The 26,623-nt window shown below is 42.0% G+C and overlaps 1 protein-coding gene across 2 annotated transcripts in view; it reads right to left on the bottom strand.

Annotated features, from left to right (window-relative positions):
• ctbp2a (C-terminal binding protein 2a) overlaps nt 1-26,623 on the bottom strand; it is a 62,114-nt gene that overhangs the window by 33,569 nt on the left and 1,922 nt on the right. The window contains exons 1-2 of one of the 2 annotated variants that reach the window (XM_035172571.2): nt 11,281-11,300; nt 8,713-8,875 (exon numbers count right to left, since the gene is read on the bottom strand). In XM_035172571.2, the coding sequence (XP_035028462.1) occupies nt 8,713-8,770 (58 nt within the window). In that variant the 5' untranslated portion in view covers nt 8,771-8,875; nt 11,281-11,300. Of the gene's footprint in view, nt 1-8,712; nt 8,876-11,280; nt 11,301-26,623 lie in introns of those variants that run through there. The other variant, XM_035172569.2, reaches the window with a different exon arrangement.

Here is a 26,623-nt window from a genome sequence, read left to right as displayed (position 1 = left end):
TATATGAAGATTTAGTTATATACTGTATAGTACATTCATCATTTTGTTGAACTAAGGAAATGTTCAGTGAAGTGTAAGGCTATGAGGGAGCACATATAACTTCCTGCACTCACATGACATTGTGGCTGAATATCGATCCCTTCCTCGGAGGATCCCTGTTTATTAATGCATGAAAACAGATGTAAGGTGAGGAAGTGTCCATCTTCATCCAAATCTAATCTCAGACCTATCCAGGGGCAGTAATACATATTTTAGACTGTGAGAAAAGTGTCAGTATCTTGTTCCTGAACATGTGGAAAGCGTGCCGGCACTTCTGTCGTCAAAACTAATATCTTGTTTAATCACGGTTGTGTAATTAGAGAAGGAAGATATCAGAGAGGGAGCACAGAAGTCTGCTGTTTGCTCGAGATGTCTGGAAAAAGCAGATGGCAGTGGCTCCAAAACCAATTGTGCGGATGACTGAAAACTTTTGTTGCTAAGGTCAGAGGAACATCAGGCAGCCTGATGGAAAAAAAGGAAATTTAAATGGGAAGGAGAAGAGGCGGGAGCGAGCCATCACCGAGATCCAAAACAGACAGGAAAGATGAATTATTCAAAGATGGAAAAACAAAACTTTTAAAGCCCATTGTGGTTTTAATAAACTGTCTTGTTTTTCATTTTTTACATAAAGTCAATCAAGTTTTCAAGTGTCACCACCTAGAGGCACAAAGTCCTTTGTGTTTTTATTCTTGAGCTTGTGTGTTTAAGTGTGAGCTCATGTGTTGACAGGACTTGTATTTGTGTGAATAACATCTGTCAACGAATGATGTGTGTGGTGAAGTTAAACAGAGACGTACGTTTGTGAACATGTGTGTACACATACAAGTTCCCACACTAACTCTGGAGATACTAGTACAATTTGTTTTGACCCTGAATCTGATTGGACAATGACAGTCCAAACACAATGCAGTGTCCAATGAGATGTCCGGTGGTTGAGCTATGTTCATATCCTGTCCTGGTTAACAAAGGTGTGGTAGACTGTCAAGATAGACGACAATGTGAAGCCAGGCAGGTTTGCATAAATACACAGCACATTAAATATTTTTCCAATATTTTCTACAGCGTCAACAAGTATAATTAAACCCTGTGTAAATAAAACCTGTGTCACTGTTAACAGATTATATTTACATAGTCCTTCTTGTCTTTTTTTACAATACAAGTCGTTTCTCCACAGGTACTATCTGGAATATTTTGTACAGATTTATTGCAGGAGTACGCAAATCTATGTACGGGTCCAATACTACCTCTTTAAAGTATTTTAGTTTCAACCAGATAAAATTTCAATTTTTCTCTTGCTGGAAATCTCCTCTTCTACTCCGCTCCATAACAGCAGTTGCGCTGAACTGACACTGGCAAGTACTTTAAAAGGGAAAGAAGAAGTCATTTCCTGCAGTGACCTTAGCCAAGGTCCCAGAAATACAATGGTAACGTGTACTTTAGGCAAGACTTCAGTTTCGAGGGGGTGGCACTAGTGTTGCCAACTACAGGTCAGGCGCTCAGGCCACACACCAATGAGAGCAATAATTACTGTCTGCCATACAGGGTTAGTAACATACAGCCGTTAAAATACATTATATATATTGTTATTTTGTCAAACGCACTTTGTATCGGCCGATAAACAAAGTCCACATTATTGGAATCGGAATTGGGAAAGAAAGAAATGTGATCAAACCATCTCTAATATACACTACCTTCAAGACGTCAAAAGTTCTAAAACATGACCCAATTGTAGACATCAGACCTCATGTGTATTATTCCTCTTTTCTTCTTAAAATAGCTGATTAGATTTAGGAGAAAATGTTTCTGGCTTCCTGCAAAGATATTCAAACACCACACACACATACATCCATGTCAAGGGCAGCAGTTTGCACAGTGTACGTGATCCCTTGGCTTCTTTCACCAACCTTATCCACTCGTCTCATTACTTCTTCTAGCCTGTCTCTCCTGAGACTCTGGCTCTCAGCAGAGCAGATCACACAACCTCATAAAGTCAAACCTCAGACAGAAAGATGGGGGGGCAGAGGTGTGTACACTTAGAGTTTGCAGATCTAATCCCGACAGGAGAGTACGTTGCAGAGTTCTGTTTGTCTCAAACTAAACAATGTTTGACTTTCAAATTCTAATGTTTCCCCATTTGTCATACTTGCCAGACTGTGCACACACCGCCAGATTCACTGTAACAGAGGGATTTAGGAATTAAGCTTGGGGGGATTTCAAAGCAAATATAATACCACCCCAGCAGAAGCTTAGACCTTACATTGAATAAGACTTGACTGAGGAAAGCATTTTTATGGAAGTAGAAACATACAGAAACCTCGAGTAAATGAACCTCGTGGAACGATGCAATTATGTAGTTCAGAGTTCTTCTACTAGCTAATAGATTTCAGAAGATGCTTTACTATAGCCTGGTATAATGTATTTATACTCTGATACAGCACCATCCTCCTAGTAGTAGAGAAAATTTAAAATCAACAGACGGACGTGATGTGTAACAGAGTCACACAAGACGTTTGAAGATGTTTGACAAACCCCCGACATCTCCCACGTTCAGTCGATGCCTCTTCATTAATATTGCAGTTAACCAGAGGTGTGTGTTAGTGTGTGTTTGTTTGTGTTTCTTGCTACATGTTCCTGCCATGTTTGCATTTTAGAAACAGAGACTTCACAAGCCCTTTTGGAAATCTGTTGTCACTCACACTCACACCTCTATCCATACACGCCCGCACGCACACCTGCACACACACACACACACACACACACACACACACACACACACATTCGTCTTGCACATTCCTGGATCCCCGCTCACACCCTTCGGAAACCCAGTTCTGCTCGTCTGCTTCATCAGACTTCTGACACACAGCAGAGGCGGCAGCGGCGGCCACACTGCTTTGTTAATGTCCCTTTTCAGTCACACACAAGAACCGCTGCTAAAGCCTTGGCCTTGGTCTGCCGTGCATACATGAATAAAAACTCACACGCTAACTCAAAGTGAATGCTACACTGCAACAGAAATAAAAACAACTGTCTCGTATAGTGTGACATGTCACGTACTCATGGCATGATTTGAATGTTAAACACACATTGACTTATGCATGAGCGTGGGGCAGGCGGCACTAACTGGAAATGGGATTACACTGCCAGGACCACTGCAAAGAATAATGCTGCTGGATGAATTGTAATGCACAATTGACAGACATTATTTACATGGCTGCCTTGTATGTGATTCCAGTGGAATTATTTCTGTCTAAAAGCTTCTCCATAGCAACTGAATATACTGGAGGTCGACCCCGAGGCATCTGGTACTTATCTTAATGACAATCGTGCATATACTTACTTGTATATACTGGTGTAACACTGAGTTTTTTTTTTTTTCATTATCCTAATATACATATACTGCACACACACAGGAAAAGCCCAGAAATTCAGCAAAATTCCCCTTTATGTTTGCTGTGTTATGGAGCGCTCCCTTTACCCATAATCCATCTCCTTAGGGTGCATTCCTCCACCCCACCTCCCAGACCAATCTTTTATCCAATCTCCAGGCCAATCCAGCAAAGCCACAGGTCATTAAAATACTTAGTGTTGTAGCTGGAGAGTTCATTTTGAAATGAGTTATTTTCCAGGAGCTCATTTCCAACTCTCGGCGACCGCAGAGAAACATGCCAGCTCAAACAATCGAGCGAAGGCAGACACCAGACATAAGAAAAGGAAACAGTACAGAAATTGTTATCCAACAGCAGGCAGTGACTCTCTCTGTGATTAATAACGCGAACACACTCCCATTCAATGCTAGTGGTTATGAGAATTTCTACCATTTTTTCTATGTTTTCTTTTCCCTCTCCTCCCTCCAGTCCTCTGTGCCCCTCCCTGCCTGTCCACAAAACCCATAAAAAGGGGTCGTGGGTTTTGGTGAGGAGCCTGGAACAAGCCTGGGGGTGGGCAGCGGGGGAGTCGGATCCAGACACTGCTCTGATGACCTCATACTTAAGCTAGATGCCAGTGGTGGTGGTGGTGGTGGTGGTGGTGGTGTGGTTTGAAAGCAGAGAGGTGGGTGCCACAACCCCCCCACCCTTCAGGGGTATGATGACATCAGGACACCCCCCTTCCTTTCCCCTGGCAGCCTGTCCTCTCTGTTTAATATGAAGTGTTTTCTTATTTTAAAAAAGCTCGCATGAATAATTTACAGGCTGAACTTCATGGTATTTTAGCATGACTGGCCACATTATTTACTCTGCACTGTTTAAACGTTTCCTCCTGTTATTCACAGGACAAAACAAGACGCATTATCAGGCATTGATGTGTTTAATTCCAGAGCCAACTAAAACCCTTCCAGTCGCCATGACAAATTCCACTACCCCACCTTGTGGTGTTTGCGTCACAGCACACACGCACAACTTGCAAATCGACATTCAGGGACATGATGCTGTCACTGCGACCTAGTTCACGTCGCAGCAGCGCCGCTCACCGCGTCCCCTCTCCGCCCGGATCAGTCAGCTAGCTCCGACTAAACGGCAACGACTTGCGCTGCTGCACGAGCCAATGCATGCTGGGTACGCAGATGGAGCGGACAGAAGGAGACGGAGAGAGAGAGAGAGATTCGGAGAGTGAGAGAGAGGAAAAGGGGGAATGCGGGGAGGAGTATGGGAACTGATGCTCACAACAGATGTTTTCCACAGCTCCCTTGTTTCAGTTACACTCCACTTGGCACTTTATCAACCACACAACAGAAGGAACAGTTGCACCAAATATATTGTGTAAGTTGATATCTAAACAATGCTGTGGGATTAATAGGGAAATAAATGTAAGTTACTTGTATAATCAATTAAGACTGATTTTACTGATTGATTGTAAAAAAAAAAAAATAAAATAAAATCCTTCTGTATTTATATAAGTTGTAAAACAACATACCTCCGCCAAGGCCCAACAGTCCGCTTAAATTTAATTAAGCTGCACCAGGTCTCACACACTCATAAATATCAGCTGCCTTAATATGCCAGATTTATTCTCTAGAAAAAGAGAGTAATGTTTAAGAAAGTGAAACTTCTTCACCGACCTGAAAGCATCCTTATGTAAAAATCTGTTGTTTTTGTTTAAACCAAGTAACAAACAAACGGACTGAGGTGAAATCATTAGTTCCTTGGTGGAGGTAATTAGTTGATCGATCAATTAATATATTGATACAGAAGAAATTATTGATTCATGAGGCTTGAACCACCTCTTCTAACATTATGAAAAATGTGTACTTTCACATTTTAATCACGGATTTATCTGCCAGCAACTTTCTAGATTCACTGATCAATTGTTTTGCTCTGAACATTTTTTCCCAGATCCCATGATTAAAATATATTCACCCAATAGTCCAAATTAAAGGTTTTCAGTTAGTTACTAAATCAGAAAAGCATCCAATTGTCACCTCTGTGTGGCTGGAACCAGTGTTTGTAAATTTTGCTTTAAAAAAATCAGCATTGAATAACTGACCATTAACCCAGTTACATATTTGCATGTTTACACAGTACATGTAGATTTAAAAAGAGAAGCTATGGTTTATGTTTTCCTACAAACAAAATTGGGGGTTTACCAGCTCAGCTAAAACTGTTTCCTGAGGAAAACCCTGATTCCATTATTGATAAACCGTGAAAAATTCTCAGTTTCCAGCTCCTCCAGGGGGATGATTTAGCGTTTCCAATGTTAAATCCTGTCATTAAGATATCTGGGTTTTGTTTTTTAAACGTCTTGATGTCACCTTGGAATCAGCATGTTTCAGCCAAACTAAACAATTAGTAGACAAACAAAAGAAGAAACCTGATGGACGAGATTCGCAGACCTTATTTTGACTCGTGTGTCTAATTTGAAAACCACAAAAAATCAAAGATGAAAGCAGAGGACACAGAGTCACATCAGATTTCCTCAGTGGTGAAACATCGTCCGTTTCGGTGAATTCTACACGCCGGCGCTGTGACTACTTCTGATGGCAGTAAACAGCCGCACTTTATCAGCCATTTCAAAGTCGATTTAGGCCACAGGCATGGCTCAGTTAGCCACTCATCACAATGAGTAAAGATGTAATCAATGCACTCCTCTGTGGAACAAGTATTGGATTGATACAGTTACCCTCAGAAGATAAATGGAGATTAGGGAGGCTTCGCTCGCCGTCTCGCCAAGTGCAGCCTACGACGGCAACGCAATCACAATTACTCCATAACGTTCTTGTTTTTGTCAATACACATAATATGAACTTTGATTTCTATTTCACGCCTCCGTCCCAACGCTCTGTTTATAGATAATAGTGGGTGGCTTTGACATAATGGTGCAGAACGCCCAATGCCTCTGGATTAGAAATACCCCTTTTATACGTTTGAGCAGATTTAACACTACCGTGAAAACGACGTCATTCACCAACCTCTGATCTTTTTACATCGATGTGAATCACCCTCCTCGACACATTTTTTTTAAGAGCAGCTGTGGTGACTAACTGAACAGTAAAAAAAATAAAAATCCCCGCTCCTCTTTGGTGGGATGAATTCATTTGTTAATAATCGCAGGAGGAGAAACGGAAGACGTCTGCGGGACAAAATGGTGCTGATCAGAAAATATTGTTGTATGATGTTGCCTCTTCACAAAGTACACATTCTTCAAAAGAGGAGGGGGGGGAAAAAGTGTTTCCAACCATGTAGGGTTGGTGGTTTGGAGAGATTTAAGATGCCACATGTGGCTTTCATTCTGAGGGTAGAATTAGACAGCGTCACTGCTTCATTTAAAAATCTATTACATGTTTTTTTTCTTAGTCGCAATGGGATTTTATGTAGAAAGGAGCCAACAGGAATGTGCATGAAGTCATTCGATATTGCAGAGAAAATCCAACGGTTTCACTCCTGCTTGAGCTGAAGCGAAACTGTCTGTGCTCTTTTACATAATTAAGAAAATATCATTCAAAATCACATTGACTTTCGAGATGATGCAAAAAATACAGCCCCGTAACGTAACCCCTCTCGTGCCATTCACTCCAAAAAGGTGACTTTTTTTGGGAGGGGGTTTCAATGTTTATTTAAATGAGAAACACCATTTCCCATGAGCCCGAGAGTGCCGCACGCCAAGTCGTCACCAGACTGAGGCCATCTAAGTGACAGGCTTTAAGAACGGGCGGCCAAACTGTGTAAACATAGAAACCAGCGGTTGGAAAGTTCACATTAGAGAAAGAGCCTGTTGTCATGTTATAGACAAGGGGGAAGCTTCAGGGTATATGCTCGAATTCAACCAGTTTTACACAACTGAAGTGTTTATGGTTGTTCTAAACGGGCGGACTCAGAAGAAAAGGAAGGCAAAGGTGAGAGGGGGTGAGGTGCTTCAATGCAGATAAAATAAAGTCATGTCGTGGTTTTGCACATGTTTGAACACTGACATAGGAAGTTGTTTGAATCATTTTTCAAGAAGTTCAGACGTAGAACGCTAAAAGGGCCACATGCAGGAAGTGAGAAAGCACTGAGTGGTTTCACAAATTACGACGCCTGAGAGTTGTGGAGAGAGAAGTTTTTGGACGCTGTTCAACCATCTTGACAAGTACTTTGTTTGAAGCATAACGACTCCTTTACAATGACGTGCTGTTTTATTACAGATGAAATATTGTGCGAGCTGTAAGTTTGAATGGTCACAAATTAATCACTGTTTGACAAGTCGAATTACAAAAGGGCTTGAATTGCAATAACAAATACTTTGGGAGAGTTTCAACTTGTTTTGAAATATGAACAATAGACAGATGAAAGGACCCATCAAAGAGAGATTTTAATGAATGAGCCTTGATAGAGAAAACCTGTAGTGATGTTTGATTTTATTTGTCCTTCTTTGGAACAGCTGTTTTTAGAAAGGTGCCATATAAGATTATTGAAGCAGTACAGTGAGTACAGACACAACGCAAAATAAACATGCAGAGATCCTGTGGCTCCAGTTCATGGTTAAATAAAGAACAAGTAAGTAAAACTCATACTGTGTCTCACTCTCTTTCTTCAGCGCGCACGCACACACACAATTCACATCTGCATGCAAATCAGTCCCAGTACCCCCCCACCCAGGGCTCTGAGGAGTGCTTCAATTTATTACTTCCAACTTAATCTTTCTAGCAATCTGGAAACATGGAACTCAAGTCTCATTCAACCTCCTGCAAACATACACACAGTCCCTCTCACACACACAGTCACACACACACACACACACACACACACTTCTTAACAGCCTTCACAACAGAAGTTTGGAGCCTTGACTGGTCCCAAGGATCCCTTTTGACAAACACAAACACAAAGAATAAAACCCATCCTACTCACTTTTTTTTACTGAATTAGTAGCAGAAGGCTGAGAAGCTTAAATACTGGGTGAAAGTGGAAACTTCATTTCCATTTAACTGTGGAGGGAAAATCTGTTTTTGCGGCTCATAAACCTGTAGAACACACACACACACACACACACACACACACACACACACACACACACACACACACACACACACACACACACACACACACACACACACACACACACACACACACACACACACACACACACACACACTCAAACATCCCTCAAACTAAATAATCAACTTCCAGTGACGTAGCCAGCATCTTACATCCACAAGGACATAAAGAGGAGACAGAAAGAAGAAGTTAAACGAGTGTGTCTCACCCTCACAGATCCTGTCCAGCCGCTGGCGTTTCACTTTTTGTTTGTCGACCAGAGCCATCCTGTCACAGTGTGAATAATGCTCTCTCCTCTTTTGATTTTCTATCCACCTCTCCTCCTCAAAGTTTCCAATCCTCTGGAACGTTATCTAGCAGATAGCTTACACCTGAAATTCAAGAAAACAGGAGGAAACATCAGGCTGGTTGTAAAAGAATATTCAGCTTTTAAAAAGTTAGCTGTGATTTAAGACAGGTGCAAATTCTATAACATATTTTTCAATTCTTTAGAATTTATGTTGTCTAATTATAACCATGTTTTTTCACCAACTAATTCATTGATGATTGTTGAGAACTGAGTGAGCTTCTGATACATTTATGTTGGAAGCTTCTGATGGTGCTGCAACTGCTTCTGTCATGTGGTGGAGTCGGGCACTGAGTTGTGGTTTTAACAGCTTTCAAACTCATGATAATCAGATAAAGATACAGACATGATATCCTTCAAAAGAAGCATCCCGGAAAGTCCAAGAATTATTAAACTTACAGCAAACACGCACCGATTGTCTCAAAAACTTTGGCAGAATCAGTCCACTCTCCGGAGGAGGAAGCCTCGTGTCAGAGCACCGTTAATTTACAGTAATGAAGAAATGTCACTCACAGCCCAAAGCAGACAAACACAGTCAATGAAGCATCTTAACAGTCATTTATAATCGTTGAGTGATGGTCCTCTAAAGAGTGATCGTCTAACTGGTTCCCACTGGAGCCTGAGGGACGTGGCACAGATCTCTTAGTTGAGGGGGGGGCAGACTGACAGATAGATACAGAAAGGTGCAGGAGTGCGTCCACACACACACACACACACACACCACACACACACACACAGGTTGACAAGCAGAAATGAAGGTTTGAACGTGCACGCGTCTAAGGGCAGCGTGTCACACGGAGAAATGTGGGTCAGTTAGTCAGCAGACGTGCGGAGGATGTATCAGCAGAATAAAGACAGGGGGGGGGAGGAAAGTACTCGAAAAACATCGTCTAACAGGATGAGTACAGCGTGACACCGTCCTCTGCATCTCTTTCACATTTATAACCCTGCCTCCTCCGTCCATATCGGCCTCTGGGCTCCTTGCTGCACTTCGAGAATGGCTCTCACTTGACTATTTAAATGATGATGTATTGATATTTGCAGTGTAACAGCAATTACAGCCATTATGCTCAGTTTGTGGGGGAGGACAGGCTGAGCGATAGGGTTGAATAATGGCTGAATGATGAATTGATGCATTGCATATTTATTTGGACAGCTGCTGTGGCATTTTCCCAGGTGCACAAGAGAAGGGGGGGTAGTACATCGTGCTACATTCCTCCTGCAATCAACTCCTCTCTTTCTCTGACATGATATGACACACACACACACACACACACACACACACACACACACACACACACACACACACACACACACACACACACACACACACACACACACACACACACACACACACACACACACACACACACACACGTTTTTTCTTAAAAAAGAAAACATTGCGGATTGCTTCACCACTGCGCTTCCCTCCTCCACAAGGTACGCCTTCCTGCCAAAGAGCTGGAGACCCACATGTGGGAGTCAGAGGAGAAGTAATTGAGCAAGAGGGAGACCAGGAAACAGTCGGGCAGGCGGGTGGCGGGGTGGAGGGGGGAGTCACGCCGCCCTGGCTATGAATAGACCGGAGGAGACGTGCTGTGACTCTGTGCTGCAGAGCGGCAACACTACAGGTCATGAGTGCATCTGGCCATTGAGTCATTATAAACTCTTCTGATAAAGACTTCACTTCACTGACATTTGAGTCAGCGGACAGACAACAATACGGACTGCACAAGCTCACAGGTGCCTGATGAATAATTTCTCTAATCGTATGATGTACAATAACATGTCAAGGGTGAGATTAAAATCATATTATCACAATATCAACCGTCTTAGCTCATAAACTATGAACTACATCTAGGATGAGTTGCTACATCTTTAAAAGTGTTTTTTGATATAAAACAATCAGCAGAATTAGATTATAAAACCAGGTAATAATTCAATAAATTTATTTGACTTAGTCAAACAGAATTGTGACAATAGGATCGCGAAATGTTATTTGATGTCCAAATTAACAAGAATCTTAAAAATTATTATTATAATATTAATATAATCTATTTTTAAATGTTCATTATTCATTATATGGATAAACGTGAATATCAATTTATTCCATTTATTGCACTTTTATATTTGATTCAATTACTATGATGTAATGTGAACATTTCAGAGTGATGATTTTGATTTTGACTTTACCACTTTAATGAGGTGTCGACATAATTTAGTCCACTGCAAATTATTTAGGATTACGTGTTTATCTATTCACTGAATGTAATAAGCAAAAATCCCTCAATTAATTATTAAAACAAACATTTCCATCATGCATTTTGATGAAAACAGAACCTTTACTACCAGTTAGCAGCTCAGTTGTGGGATTTAGCACTTACAAATTATCCTAAATTCACTCAGAATAATAATAATTACCATCTTCACCTGAAATCATTTCAACACAACATCTCTTCTCACTGGTCTCATCTGATGGGACGGCAGCGCAGCAGACGATCGGCCTCCTCAGCAGTTTGGGAGCTACATTTGATCAGAAACCCAAACTGCGGTTGTATACACGACTTCATTTCCATAAATTAATTCCAGAGATTCGACTCATGTAAGAAGGAGATCCACTCCATTTCCAGAGGGGGAGAGAAAAAACAGAAAGTCGACTCCGCTTAGCGAGTTGAAAAGTCAACTACAACTTTGAGCTCTCTCCGCCAGAGGAGTGCCAGAGAGGAAGTACACTTATCCCGCAGCTCTTAGCGCCATCGCTGCTGGATTGTTACTTGAATAAGTGCTGTTATGTAAGTTAACAATAAGGGGACCGACCTGAGAGAAAATACAGTGTGTGCTCAGCGCTGGAGGAGAGGAAGAGAAACAGAGGAGGAAGTCACACACACACACGCTAACAGCAGAAATACACAACTCCAGGGATTGCCCTCTGCTCAACACACACACACACACACACACACACACACACACACACACACACACACACACACACACACACACACACACACACACACACACACACACACACACACACACACACACACACACACACACACACACACACACACACACAGCGATACTTGCGGCTATGTGCTCGTGTTCATCGGTTCTCTGACAAGTCTGTGAATGTTATCGAGTCAAATCGTGACCAGAGAAATGCAGACCTCACTATACTCTTGATAATACAAGATTTTTTTGTCTTTGCTGAAGCAGGAGTTTGACTTTGTGGGCTGATAAAAAATTGGTATAAAAAAAAAGGTATCTCTATGCTCCATTTCTACAATATAGACAATCTGCAAATGTTATTTTGTAAAATCACATCTCGCCTTTGACTAGGAGGCATTTCATACACTGTTGGAAGCTCCACTGTGAGTGAGCTGCATTGTGCCATAAGGCCTGAATGAAACCATTTCCATACTGTTTATCCTGTGCATCTATATTAATGTACGACAGCATGTTGATCGGTTTCTGCTGCAGTATCTAATCCAATTAGAGCAACAACCTGTTGCTCCGGCACTACATACAAACCAGTCAGCGAGAGTTGGTGTACGTGCCTGTCAGCAGGATTACTCAAAAACTAATAAATCAATTTCCATGAACATTTTGCAGGGGTGGGGGGGGCATGAGCCTTGGCGGAGGTATGCACTCTCCAAGCGCCCCTGTAGTTAACATGAGCTTTCTTGTGCATCACTGTCACTTAGATTTCTGCATGTTTTTTATGGGGGTAAAAATGTAAAATATACTATAAATTGATAAAATCAACATTATAGATAGTGTCAGTACACAAGTGAAGAAAATGTGTAACATAGCTCTATTCGTATTTTTTTTTCTCCCATTCAAATTACAAGAGTTACATGTTATATCTCTAAATGCCACTCACACGATAGCTCTGAGGGCCACAGATTGGTGTGGTGTTCAAAGATAAGAGCTCTGCAACGCTAGTGAATTGGGGCAGATGTGCACCACAGACATGCCACCACAGCTTCTCTACTGTGTCTCACAAGGACGCATACGGAAGTAAAAAATTTCAACAAATGTGTCAGGATAAAAAAAAAACTCAATTCCGCACCAGGCATTACACTGCATTGTTGCAGCTATTGCATCACTCCATGAGTTATGTATTCACACAGTGCCTCTCCATCCGACACCCTGTACATCAAGACATTTCACAAGCAGAAAGAGCCAGTTTCACACTTCAGACACATATCTCCATTTCAGCTCTTTATGTTACATCTCTTTCACTCGCACACATTATTTTCTATTCCTTTTGTGGAGATAAGCACACGAGAAGCCGAGCGGCCCAGGAGATCTTGTTTGGGGCTGGTAATAGACGAAGAGGACACAGCGAGAGGGAGACCGCCGAGAGAAAGGGAGAGGTCTTATTCTGACTGAGGCCGTGTGTTAGAGGAGTCCTCGTAACAGACTGAGGATCTGTGGGTTTGGCTAAAAGGTGAAAGAGCCCACAGTGAAGTAAAGCTACAGCTTTGATTTTATCATAACACATTTGAGTGAAATACCTGTGGAGGAGTTTACTAAGAGGTCAAGTTTTCATCGTTAATATCGAACATCTTCAGAGTGTTTTCATCAACCGAGCTTCCTCTCTTTGACCTCAGTGAACTGGTCTAGTGTGAGAACCAAACCACACACCCACAGAAGGCTGAGCTACACGTGTATGAGTTTACAGTCAAAGAATTGAGCTGCTGCACTTTAGACAAACAGAGTTTTGTTTTGTTTTTTCTGTCGATTTAGTTTCTCTCCATTTTTTACTGTTCACTTGTCAACATGTGAAAGCCGCACGTTGAAATTTTGGGGGGGATGAGAAGATCAGTACAATTCTTGTGTCTTTGCAATTAGTATTAACCATAGACTGTATATAAAGTTGGAAGACTTAGTAGCTTAGCTTAGCATAAATACTGCAAACAGCTAACTTGCTCCTATTTGAAACTATCAATCGCTGTGTCATAATTTAGGGGCCACGTCCTTTGGAGGCAAAGCCATTGTAATATTAGCTACTATGAGCCGTGACACTTACTGTTAGCTTTGTCACCGGTGTGCAATGGATCCTGGGAGAGGAAGGACTCTTTGGGAGCCTAATGGAGGCGCAGTGACGCGATTGGTCTTCAAATGCAGTCTCCTAAGGATGCGGCCCCTGAATTGGGACAAAGCTAATAACCGCCTGGTTTGTTAAATTCATTTATTAATTTATTTATACAGAATAAACAAATAAGATGCTAATTGGTAGGTGTTTAGAAATGCTGATAACCGAGCCATACCATTCATGTATTTCACACTTACAGGTTTTTTTACGCCGAGCTAAGCCAACCAGCTGCTGGCTCTATAGCATTGTATCCACCATACAGACATGACAGTTGTATTGATCTCCTCATCTAATGCTTGACAGGAAAATGAAAGGGCGTATTACTCATAATGTTGACTTATTCCTTTAACGACTGATGAATGCGGGGCTAGAAACCAGGACGACACATGAGAGATGCCATTTGGACGGGACATTCGCTGCATGAAAATCTCATTAGTGCAGGACGTCATTGACACAGGGGTATTTTACCGTCAACATTTTGAGGAAGAATTGTGTAGCCGCTCCCTAAAGTGACGGCTTAAGAGTGTGTGATTTATGTCGCTGAAAGTGCCAGATAGCAGAAAGAGAAGCAGCGGAGAAGAGAAGGTGGTTAAGGTTTCCCTTCTCTCATTAATCTGATAGTTGGGGCTCCGAGGGGCACGTAAAGCTGTCGCTCAGGCGGCTGATTTACACCTCCCTCCTCCTCCCTGCCAGCCTCTCTCTTCCTCCAGCCTCTCTCGTCTAAATACACAGTTACTGACAATTACAGCTCCCCTCTTTCTTCCTTGCCATCATCTTCATCATCTTCATCATCATCATGATCTCAAAGTCTGTTGGAGCATCTGTCTCCTTTTTACCTCCCTCTGCACGTCCTGTCAGCCTCTGGCAGATAGCGTCCTTTTCACTGCCCATTTCTCCTTTACATCGCCTTTTCTCTCAACCATTCCCCCCCCCATCCTCCCCCCCTTCCTTCCCTCCTCCTCCTCTCACATTCCCTTCATCTTCCTCTCCTCTCGACTCTAAACAGAATGAGACTGCAGCGGCACTAACTGCTGACTTGGACTAATGCACAATTTTGTAATAATGCCTATTCGTTTAAGTCACCCAGGAAACGCAAAATGGTGACATTATTGTGCACGGCAGCCTGTTAGCCTAACCCACTGAGGCTCTCGCCGTGGCCTACATTCCTCCTCTCCCCAGCTCCTTACATCTAATGAACTAAAACAAAGTCTGGCATAAAAAATCTCCACTGGGATAATTGGCAATTTATTTATTTTTTCGCAACATCACTACACAACACAGGCCACTGAGGACTTGGAACAATACACAGTCCGTGTTTCAATTGAATTAAAAAAGCACTGTAAACATGTCTCTAAATATTATACTGGTATTTTTCATTCACACTGACAGATTACACGCCAAACACACACAGTATTTACTCATCTCAACTCACAGAGTCGACACACGAGCAATTACAACAAAAACCAGTGGCACTTAAGCTTACAGGCTGCGTCGAAGATGCTTTTATTGTGGTAATAAATCTGTCTTTTCCACTTTCCTGTTGTCATTCAACATGAAAAACATTGACCTCAGGCTTTCTTTTCCTCTGAGGGACAAAGACCTGTACTAGCAGCTGAACTATACAGACACACTACACCCACATATGAAGAATACACATATGAGAACTGGACCAACTTCTTTACAAGGTCCCTCAGCAAGCGGAGGATTAGACCAGTCTCCCTGGTGATGAGTGTCAGACATGATAATGAATGCAAATCAATGAAACAGGCTCATAGACTAGAGTTCTAGACATTACATGTTCTTTCACATGTAACCTTGTTTCTTCAGATTAAACTAAACTGCAGTGTGTTTGCTTGGTTGCTTTGGTTTGTTTACACTGATGTGAAAGCTGTAAATAATGCTCTGATGTTTACATTTATGGTAGAAGATATGCAATTTAATTGAGAATTCAAAAGCAAAACCACTATTCTGGCCTGATTTATTGATCCATAACACTTTTATAATCAATTGTGTCACGTTTTAAAAAAGTATCTGGCTCCAGCTTCTCTTTTTACCATTTAATACCACTGCGGTGTATTTTTGAATTTGGACAATAAGCTATTTTTGACACATACAAGGTAAGTGATGCTCACAGCTCAAGGTTCCTGTTAACAACACACAATGGACCAGAACAATATCTCAACAATATATCTTTTTCTCTTTCTTGATCTCTTTGAAATGAACGGAGCTTGTGTTTGACTCTCTAAACCTGAAGCGACCTGAAAAATGCAGCGACAACTGAGGGGAAATACCTGGAAACAGGTAGAAAAGCCTCTGAGGTCGGTGCCATGACTTCATCTAAAGAGCAAACAACATCTCAGCCACAAACCAAAGACCATTTGTGTCCTGACCTCAGTTGATAAGCTAAATAAAAATGCTGCCAGTGATACACTGTTGATGACAGACTGTGTGAAACTGTAATCAGTTGGTGCCGCCGACATCTCACCTCGTCTTTCTCAGCTCTTTAGTACCTTTCCATTCCTCGGCTAACAGCTCATTAAAACAAGGCCAGAGACAAAAGAGACAAGGTGTCGTCTGCTATGATTTAGCACAAGTCTAAACAATTTAGCGCTATTTACTCAAAAAGTAACTAACCTCATGCCCACTGAGAAAAAGTCAGTGACAAAAAAGCAATTATAATTTAGGGCCATGGGATAATTTTGCAACAGTTCTAATTCTTACCAAAAAAATGGTAAATGGAAAAGTGTCACTCTCTTAAAAACCTGACAAAAACTGGCTGATAGAAGAGTGAAGATGCCCGAGTCTCACTTCAGGAGTAAATTTCAGATTTGTCTGAGAAAGCGGAGCATTACTAATGAGGAGTGACTGTATAAAAACAACTGCTTCTGGGTCTTAAGGGGCAAACTGAGGATTTGTGGAAACACAAACACCACAAATACTTTCTTTTCCATGTCTGAAAAATTTACTCTCCACATAATAAAGTAAATAAATTCCCTCAGAATAGTTTTATTCTAATTAGATGCACTTGCACATTTTTGTGTGTTGAGTGCCCGTTTTAATTGTTGAACTTGATGATCTGTCTTTTCCTACCACTTAACTTCTGAGCACCTGATGCATATGCAACAACTGTAAAAGCAATTAGACTGCAAATTAACTGGAGAGATGAGTTCATGATGTGAGTGTAAATGCTCCTATTTTTGAACGAGCTTTGGTTCAGAGATTCACACTTGTAGAGGAGGTGGATGGTGATAGAGAAATCTGATCACTGTGAGAGAGCTTCCTGAATCCTTGTCCACGTGAAATATAGCTGATCCATCAGGATACTGAAACTTATGTCATCATTTGCATATATTAAAGTGAGATTAATTAGATTTATCTACTATCCTTGTAAACTACAAAAACTAATTTGACCCATATGAGCCTTTCACATACATATTGGATCTGCAAGACAACTTCAGATATTTAAAAATGCTGCACCTTATCCAGACAAAAGCATTTTCCTCTTGAACCTTTGAGATATTCGCAGACCTTCTATCCTAGTTTACACCAAGGGTAAACTTCTTTTGCAGCTGATCAATTTAAGCAATGTATATGTAGAAGTATATGTATGGTTTCTGACCTAAATAAACTGTTTGCTAAATGTCTTTTTACAGGAATGAAAGGTCCTTGCCTTGGCATGAGTGGAACAAACTCAACTGAGTGTTGATTTCTAAACACCTACAAACATTTTTGGTATATTTTAAAAAAAAAAGAATTATGTGCATGTGGAGAAAAATTATTGATGGAATTTGTTGTGAACATCACAAGATTATTTTAGAGAATAAAATTGTATTGACCTTTTAAGCCCACAGTTGAGCAGCTGAACAAGAAGTCTGACTGAAGGCTAAACTCAGCCAAGTTTCAGGAAATGTTTGATCAAAGACAACACAAAGAATCTTCTTGCAAAATAATTTCATGCAACTTTGAATTAAGGTTTCGAGGTTCAATTTCCAGACCTACTGGCAGTTTGCTAGCTTAAGTTTGCTAATCGGGTTAGAGAGCTGCACATCTTAAGAGTCAAAAGGTCCAGGGGGGTTTCAATGCTATGGGCCATCGAAGCTGAGACGAGGAGCCACATGTGCTCTGATTACCAAAAGGTCAGCTGAAGCAGGTACAGAAGTAATTCATTCAAAAAAACCACAGAGCGTAAACATCTCGTTAGGTTCTTAAACAGCAAACCTACTCATGTAGGTGAGTAGAATGTAAGGTAACCGAGTAAATAGGGTTAAGTAAAGGCCAAGCTTGCCCCTGAGGCCGTTTCACTGTGAGCTGAACGCCACTGACCTAGATTAATAACAACCACAGCAGCGCAAACACCATTAAAAACACCACGGTTTCCTGTACCCTGCCTTTCTGTCTGAGTGTGAAATGATTCCATCTGTCAGTCTCAGCTGGGTTGGGAGAGGGGGCACACACACTCACACACACACAATCCCACACTCACACACACACAGAGCATGTTTGTTGTATATCTATATGTTGGCTGCATCATAGTGGGCTGAGAAACTGCAGAGCATACAATCGTTTCTGTTTACAAGGCTTTATAATTTCAGCTAACTGCACAGAACATTTGGTGTTTCTGTGGAACCTGAGAAGACCTCTTTTCAATGACAGCATGTTTTTGTCTCTCTAGTTCACCTCAGAGGAGAGATGTGCTTATGGGGATCTCTCAGCCTCCCTGTTGAATTAATAGCTTGCTTATAATAAGGCTAATTTGTCACTGTGAGCATGTGCGTGTGCATTTTTGTGTATATGTCTGTGTTTTTATATAGCCATATGTGTGTGTGTGTGTGTGTGTGTGTGTGTGTGTGTGTGTGTGTGTGTGTGTGTGTGTGTGTGTGTGTGTGTGTTAGGCTGGTGTCTTACAGTGGATTGCTTCCCAGGATAAAAGGGAAAGGTCAGAGATGAGGTTTATCCGAGTGAGACAATGCATGAGCAAGTGGGTGAAGAGTGGAACACAAAGCTATGTTCTGCGGGTTATTCGAGATATTTAATTAATTCAACATTCCCATTAGGGTGATAAGACTTCTCTTCATAATTTCTGCTCACGAAGTGTCGTGAAAGGAAAATAATTTTCTCATTGCACACAGTGGACGAAGGCTAAAGCACAAAACAAAAGCCACAGGAAAAGTAATAAAATGTGCAATATTAATAATACCAGCATCATGTGACAGGTACATGGAAGTGGAAATGATATTTTCCTCACTGTATCAATTTTGTGAAAAAGAAGAAGAAGCAGCAAAGCAGCAATACGTTATATTAGTTTAACCCAGATAGAACTGCAATTTCCTTTTCCCAGAAATCACTCCTCTGCTGCTCCAAAACAGCAGTGCCACTGGCAATTTGGCAAAATTTAATTCTGGAAAGTCCCACAAGTAAAGTGGCAACATCTACCGTATGAAAGACTGAGTGGCACTCGTGTTGCCAAAACCATCACTAGCATGAGGCCATACACCAATGGTAGCAGTCATCACTTTCACACAGGGTTAGTAGCAACTTATTTATAAGAGTTGTTGATTTTTTCAATGCACTGATATTGGATTGACACTTGGACTCGTAACAGCCGATACGTAAAATCAACATATCGGAATTTGGGAGGGAAAAATAGTTTTGTATCGGAATGCTATCTCTAACTCCTGATAGCAAAAAATTCCAATGCTGAACTAAAAAGGGGCATGCACTTTTATTCTGGGAACAAATTCCTCCTCAGTAAATGTTATCATACGTGAAAGGGATTTGCTTTGCTTCTGCTTGATGTTTCAGATATGTGGTACAAAGAGTAAAAACATGTAGCATACACATGTATTGTGCCTTAAAACAGCATGTCTGGAAACCCCAGGGACACCTACATTGCTTCTAACCTCACACAGAGTCCCGAGGGGAGTGTTCACAGACGACTGAGTAGGAGGGACCGAGTCTGTGGCTCCTCTCGAGCTCAGTGAAACATTAACCCACAGTAAATCCTTTTTGTTCAGGATCAGGAATCAAACATCTCCATACGGCTGAAAATCAAACACGTCTTTGTGTGAACAAGCAGACGACTTAAAAAGCCAACCATCCCACTGAGCTTCTCAGCAGCACAGAATCAAAGAATTAGCCCCGGGCTCGCCAAACATCGGTAATATACATATTCATAATGGAGATCGCTAAGGTGATAAGACTCCGGCACTCGGCTCCCCCACTCACTTTTTCAACACTTCCGTCACTGCTGGCAACACGTAGATAATACGCCACTTTTCACCACAGATGAGATGATGTGACAGCTCACCTCTGTTCAGGTCTCTACACGGCAACAAGTAGATAACTGCTTTTGTGTGGAATTGTGTGGGTGTGTGTCTGTGTGTGTGTGTGCGTGTGTGTGTGCGCTGATGCTCGGTAACAGCGACCGTGCTGATGTCCACTGCTCATTTAAACCAAAGAGCAGTGCAGCCTCTCACTTAACAGAGCGGTTGAGGAGTCAAATGGTTTCATGGAAATCTGCCAGGTTTCCCTGTTTGGACCCGTGCCAGTATTTATGCGAGCAAAGAGGCGGTTAGATGCATGACGGCGTGGTATGTAGACTGCCATAACCTGAACTGCGAGGATAAACTTACAGCATTAAATGGTGATGTTATGGTTGCCAACAAGAAATTGGCACTTGAGAAAGATTCCCACATAAAGCTTGGGTGATCCTATTGGTCTAGCAGCCTGGTGATGCCCCAGCTGAAAAAACAGCAACATTATAAACAACGAAATCAGTTATTGCAAATATAATCACTGCATTTTTTTTTGCTTTTATATCCAGTTTAACTTTGGTAAACGTCATGAAAAATTCACACTAGCAAAGACATCTTGACGAGGGAACTGTAAACTCATATCAAAGGTTATTAGCTACGCTGCACAATCCACTATTATCCAACCTGGAGTAGTCATTGCTCCACATTACGTGAACATTTTACAGGCACTGATGAGACGAGAGTCGACGATAGTTTTCTGAATTAACGGCATGAACTTATTGTCCCGTTATCAACTGGTCTAACCAGCTCAGTGAGACATTTTTCTCCTTAAAGAACTCGTAATAAATTATGTACATTGCTAAGAGCAAAACACCCAGTCGGTGTAAATGGCTGACTTTCCAAATGGTCCCGGCAGGAGCGTCTTTCCAATCTTTAAATGATTCTTTTATTGTCAAAATGATAAAGAAAGTGCATACTGTGCATTCACAAAAATGCAATGTAAAATGTTAGGCAGTAAAGTTTAAGCGTAAACTCCACCACCCACCCAGACACATCATACACACACATGAAGCTGTTGGCAGAAAGATAGTGGTATGGGGCCTGGTTAGTTTTTTTTTTTTACTATGGTGTCGTAGCCCATAGCTGATCATTGAATTTCAAGGGGTTTTCATAAAATTGTTATTGCTGTGGACGAATTAAAACAGTTGTTCTCGTGGGCGCCAGCCAATTACCTGCTTTTCCTACCCTGTTGAACCAACCCTGTTTCCTGCCAAAAACTGAACCCTGTTATGTTGCTGTGTCGCAGAACGTGCCAAACACCTGGATTAACTGGATATTCCCTGTCTGTGACCAGGCCTCAAGTTTTCACAACATGTAATTGTGGCATTATAAGAATTAGACATCAGTGAGAACCTTTCACACAAACCTCTAATTTCTTTAACTATAAGTTAAGGGCTAACATGGCAAACAGTAACAATAATAATAATACCTATGTGAGAAAACAGGCGAAAATTCAATACAAATTCATATCCAATCACATCATCAGCTGTCCAGTGTCCACACAGTGTAAAACCTAGAGAGCAAGCAGAACTATGAGACCAAATACTCCCCCAGCAGGTCAAAGTCCAGGCAGATCCAAGGCTGCCTGCTGCTGACAAAACAGCTCGTAACAGACCAAGGACCTGACGCCTCACTACAGGGCTGCCCAGCCAGAACCACAGGGGCCCTGTCTTAGACCAGCAGTCCTACGCTGCCACACAGCATCAGCGAGCTTGTAAAACAAGCTGTTAAACTTTATCTGCATCATAACTGTTGTGATAATACACCACAGATGCCAGAATTTGAAAAACAGATTTCCCAGAGGTTTTTTTTCTGGATATAAGCCTATTCTTCAAGTTAATGTGTTGAGATAATCCGTCTGCTGCCGTAAAGAAAGAATGTGATGATTTATATAAAATAAACTTCTGACTCCACATCATCAGCTGATAGAATGAGCTGATGCACCTTCAACAACTATTAGAAGTAGCACTCAGATAGTGTGCCTGCATCCTCAGAGTACATTCTGCACTTCATTCTATTAGTCCGCACATTCACAGAGCCATTAGCATTTAAATATGCAGGAGCTGTGCTCCTTTCAAAATGCCATTTTTACTCTGCTGCAAGGAAGGTTCTCCAGTTGTCATAAACAAGTTTTTTTATTCAAGGACCTTTTCAAATGTCAGGGCCAATCAAACACAACACGACAGGTCTCTGGGTGGAAGAAAAAATACAGCTCAGGGGGCAGAGAAGAAAAGCGGACTTATCTTGCATATTCATGTGGTTGGAAGGTTCAATGACTGCCGTCTCCAAGAATCGTGAGCAGCGGCAAGAAAAAAAATTGGGTGGTAAGAGACAGCTGAAAACAAAAAGTGCACTTTTAACTCCTTTCTCTCCCTCACCATGTCCAAATGTCAGTGTCACAGACCCACAATGGCCAAAGCTCTGTGTGCCCACAATGATTCCCAAAACCCCAACTCCAACAGTTTTGTGCTCCCCTCTTCCTCCTCCTTCTCTCTGTCAGCAGATTTGGGCAGAAAAAGTTTTCTCTGTGAAGTGGTGCTCAGCAGAATGGCAAACACACACACAGAGCAGTCTCTCCGCTGGCAAGGGCTCACTTCAGCACTTCAGACATCTCTTTCAGTTTACAACTTGCCTAACATCAGCAAGACGGATCCTCCTGACACAAGCCTATGTCAGCTGGACTGAAACAGCCCCTCTGCCAAGACACAATGAAACTCTTCCTCCTCATGCCACCCCCACTGAGACCTGAGAGAGAGTAGGAAGGAAGGCATTTGAAAAAAAGAGGAAATAAAACACAATACATGGTGCCTGTACTTTCTGAGTGTGTGTAAAATCCTTTTCAGGAAACTTCCCCAGCTCGGACAGAGAGAACTGCAAGCCTCACTGCTATCCTCCTCTCTATCTGTTTCGGTCTTTCTCGCTGCTTCACTTCCTGCCTCTCTTCATTAGTCTCTGTCTCCTCTCTCTGGCTCCAGCAAGGCACAGTCATCCAGGAGGACATTATTAGCTGTCAGCATTAACAACCACTGTAGCAGCAGCAGCAGCAGTGGTGGCGGCAGCAGCAGCCGGTTTCGTAACAATGCTCACAGAAAAGCCTCGTCTCTGCCCCAGCAGAAGAACAGGCAGTAGTCAGGACAGCCTGCTGCGTGCAGATGGTGCTTTGTTTCTGCTAGTTCCTGCAAAAGTGACACGCGGACACAAACGCGAGCACACACATGTACACGCACACATGGCTGGAAGACGCTACTACTATTCATTCCTAATCCTCTCTGGTTTTGCATGAAAGTTAATGGCCAGTGTTTAAAGTTCTGGCTATGACAGGCAAAAGGAAGGGAGGTGAGTGGGAGAAGATCAACTCTTTTCCCCCCCCCCATTTCCTGCTGGCAAATACACACACACACACACACACACACTTTTCCATGTTGGAAAGAAAGTGTATTACATCCCAATTAGATCTCCAAAACTACACCCCCTTCATCCATCCCCCCTCACTCCCATCTATCCCTGGCATAATGTCCAACGCACACAGTCGAGAGCAATTAGGAGTTCTTTGGAGGAAAATGGCCAGCCATTAAGGAGGAGCAGGGAATTCACAGTGTGATGGTTTACACCAGGTGGGAGGCTGTTAGACAGCCAAGTGGCGTGAGCAAACTCCCATGGTCATAAATACAGGGAACAGTAAACATCCTGCACTGCCCCCCACTGCAACAAAGAGCTCTCATCCAATCATATAATGAGTGAATGGTTTAGAGAACTGTGTGCTATTATAGTTCCCTAACATACTGCATGCATCCTCGCTACAGTCATTGCGATGATTGGCATATTAGCACATGTTACTAATAGCATTGATAATGGCGCCGCTTTATTGTCCCAGTACATGTCAGTGTGAAAGACAGCCTACATTGTCAGGACCCTGAAACTGAAGCAGCTAAATGGAATTCAGCCAGCATTCATTGTATTGTTTACACCACATCATCCTTCTGTGACGTGTTAAATGTCTTCAGTGAAATGACACAACTTCCACTGTACTCATTGTTTTTTTTTTTACATTATATAACTGGAACAATCAGTCGAATGTCTACTTGTTTGGCATAAAACAAGAAAATTGGAGATGTTATTTTAGGCCTTTGGAACATCACTGTATTCTGCCAAAATATAAAATGATGAATAAATAAACCACCATTGAATAATACTTCATTCATAATATTAGCATTTTTACTGCATAAAAATATCAAAGCTTGGTTTTATTACACAAGTTGCAGAAGTGGACATGTGAGACTTCCAGCCATAAATACTCAGAGACATGTTGAGCACATGATGTCATGGACAACACACAGAATAATAAACAATCCAATAAAAGCGAAAGTGCAACTTGTTCAGTTAATCACTTTGGATTTAAGATTAAGATTCAGTTCAGAGAGTGAATGTGATTCTCCACTCGAATATGTGATTGTCTCAATTATATCCCTTAATGCTTTTGAATACAGCAGTGCAATATAATCTGCATTGTTTTCTGGCTACTGTGAAGCCAGCTGAACTGGGAGAGACTATTAAATTCATTATTTTTAATTGGCAAAGCTCACTAACAAGCCTGCAGGATGCCAATGTGACGAGTTACGGCAGAAAACAGCTGTGAGAGTATGAAGAATGACTTTGGCTGCACTTAGGTGCAAACCACTGGATGTATACATGTCTCCGTCCTGTATACAATCATACCAGTGGCAGACATGAGTGAACATACAAACACTGAAAGACTCCTTAAACTATCCCAAACAAAAAAACGACTGAGACACAGCAGAGCGTGTTCTAACAAATGAGAAACAGGTGCTGAAAAATTGGAGAGCGCACCAAACACACACACACACACACACACACACACACACACACACACACACACACACACACACACACACACACACACACACACACACACACACACACACACACACACACACACACACACACACACACACACACACACACACACACGATTTTTAAAACGCCCGTTCTCCGCTCTGAGACGAATCCACCAGCAGCCAGCGTGAGATACAACAGTTGCTCGAGGAACGATTGAAATAAAACCAGCCCACGGTTCTCGTTTTGCAAAGGGAACCACTTCACAAAAAGTCTTTGATATCAGCATCAAAGCTTTAATGCAATCTGAGAATTAATTTTTAAGATGTCTAAAGATCTGAGCGACAGAAATTCTGCAGGACTTTTTGAAACAAAGAACAATGGCTCACGTTGGGAAATGCTTTCAAGAGACCGTTGGCTAAAGTGGCCGATTGCCTACTGTTGAAGGAAGGTCTTTAAATCTCTCAATTAAAGAAAAGCAAAACCTTGAATTCTCCACGTATAAGACAACTGTCACTGAGACGAATCACCTGCTGTATCCTCCAGTGCATCATGGGTGACTGACATCAGGCTGCGGGTTTCTGGCCCCCTGCAGAAGGCACTCGGTAATTTCACACTCATTACCTCCTCTCTCCACAATGCACAGCACAATCACATGACAGTAAAATCCTCTCACACCAACTCCTATGGGAACTTTTAGAAGCCGTTAGTGGCCGGGCCATTATGGAAATTCTCAGAAGAATTCACAAGAGCTATTTCAGCAGCGTCCAAATTACTGTGTTAAATGGAGTATTAGGCTCTGAGAATATGATTAACCAATTGTAATTGCTTTGCTTCTGTGACTTCAAAACAGGCAGTCAATGCATGATTTTATTTTTTTTGTTCCTGTTGCTGTGCTTCCAGCTCGTCCTCGTTACTAAGTAATCATGTCAACTGAAAGAAAAAAAAAAACAGAGGGACGTGGCAGCGATGCAAGAAAGAGGAACAAACAACATGAACGTCCAGAGATAACCACATGCCAAACGAGCGGGTGGCGAGCGACGTGAGATACGGCCGGCACCCCGTGCTTTCAAAAACCATCTTCTCTTCCTGCTCCGGTGCACTTGCTCCCCCGGCTTTGCCTCGCCGCTACATCCAGCGTGTCATAATACAGCGGGAGCACACAAATGAGTCCCTACACAAGCATGTTGTACAGCAAGATCAGCCATGTACATCAGTGCTCTCTACAAGCACAAATCATGTTCGTAATCACAGTACACCGACTCCACCGGCCACCAGGGAATATCTGTTGAGGCAAATGAGACTCCTGATTTCCAATACAAACACACACACGCAACACACGCAACAGCACTGATAGCCATCATCAAGCACAGGCAGAATGCGTAACATCATAAATATTAACAGCGTTGGTTGGTTTTTTTGCATTTCCTCTGCGTTTTCCTCCTAAGTGATAAATCAAAAGAACTGATAGGCGCCGCCATGTGCATTGTTGACGCTGCCTGTGATG

Source organism: Hippoglossus stenolepis, chromosome 12, assembly GCF_022539355.2.
Source record: "Hippoglossus stenolepis isolate QCI-W04-F060 chromosome 12, HSTE1.2, whole genome shotgun sequence".
Taxonomy (NCBI): domain Eukaryota; kingdom Metazoa; phylum Chordata; class Actinopteri; order Pleuronectiformes; family Pleuronectidae; genus Hippoglossus; species Hippoglossus stenolepis.
Note: the sequence above shows the minus strand (reverse complement) of the source record. Positions and strands in the feature narration are given on the sequence as shown.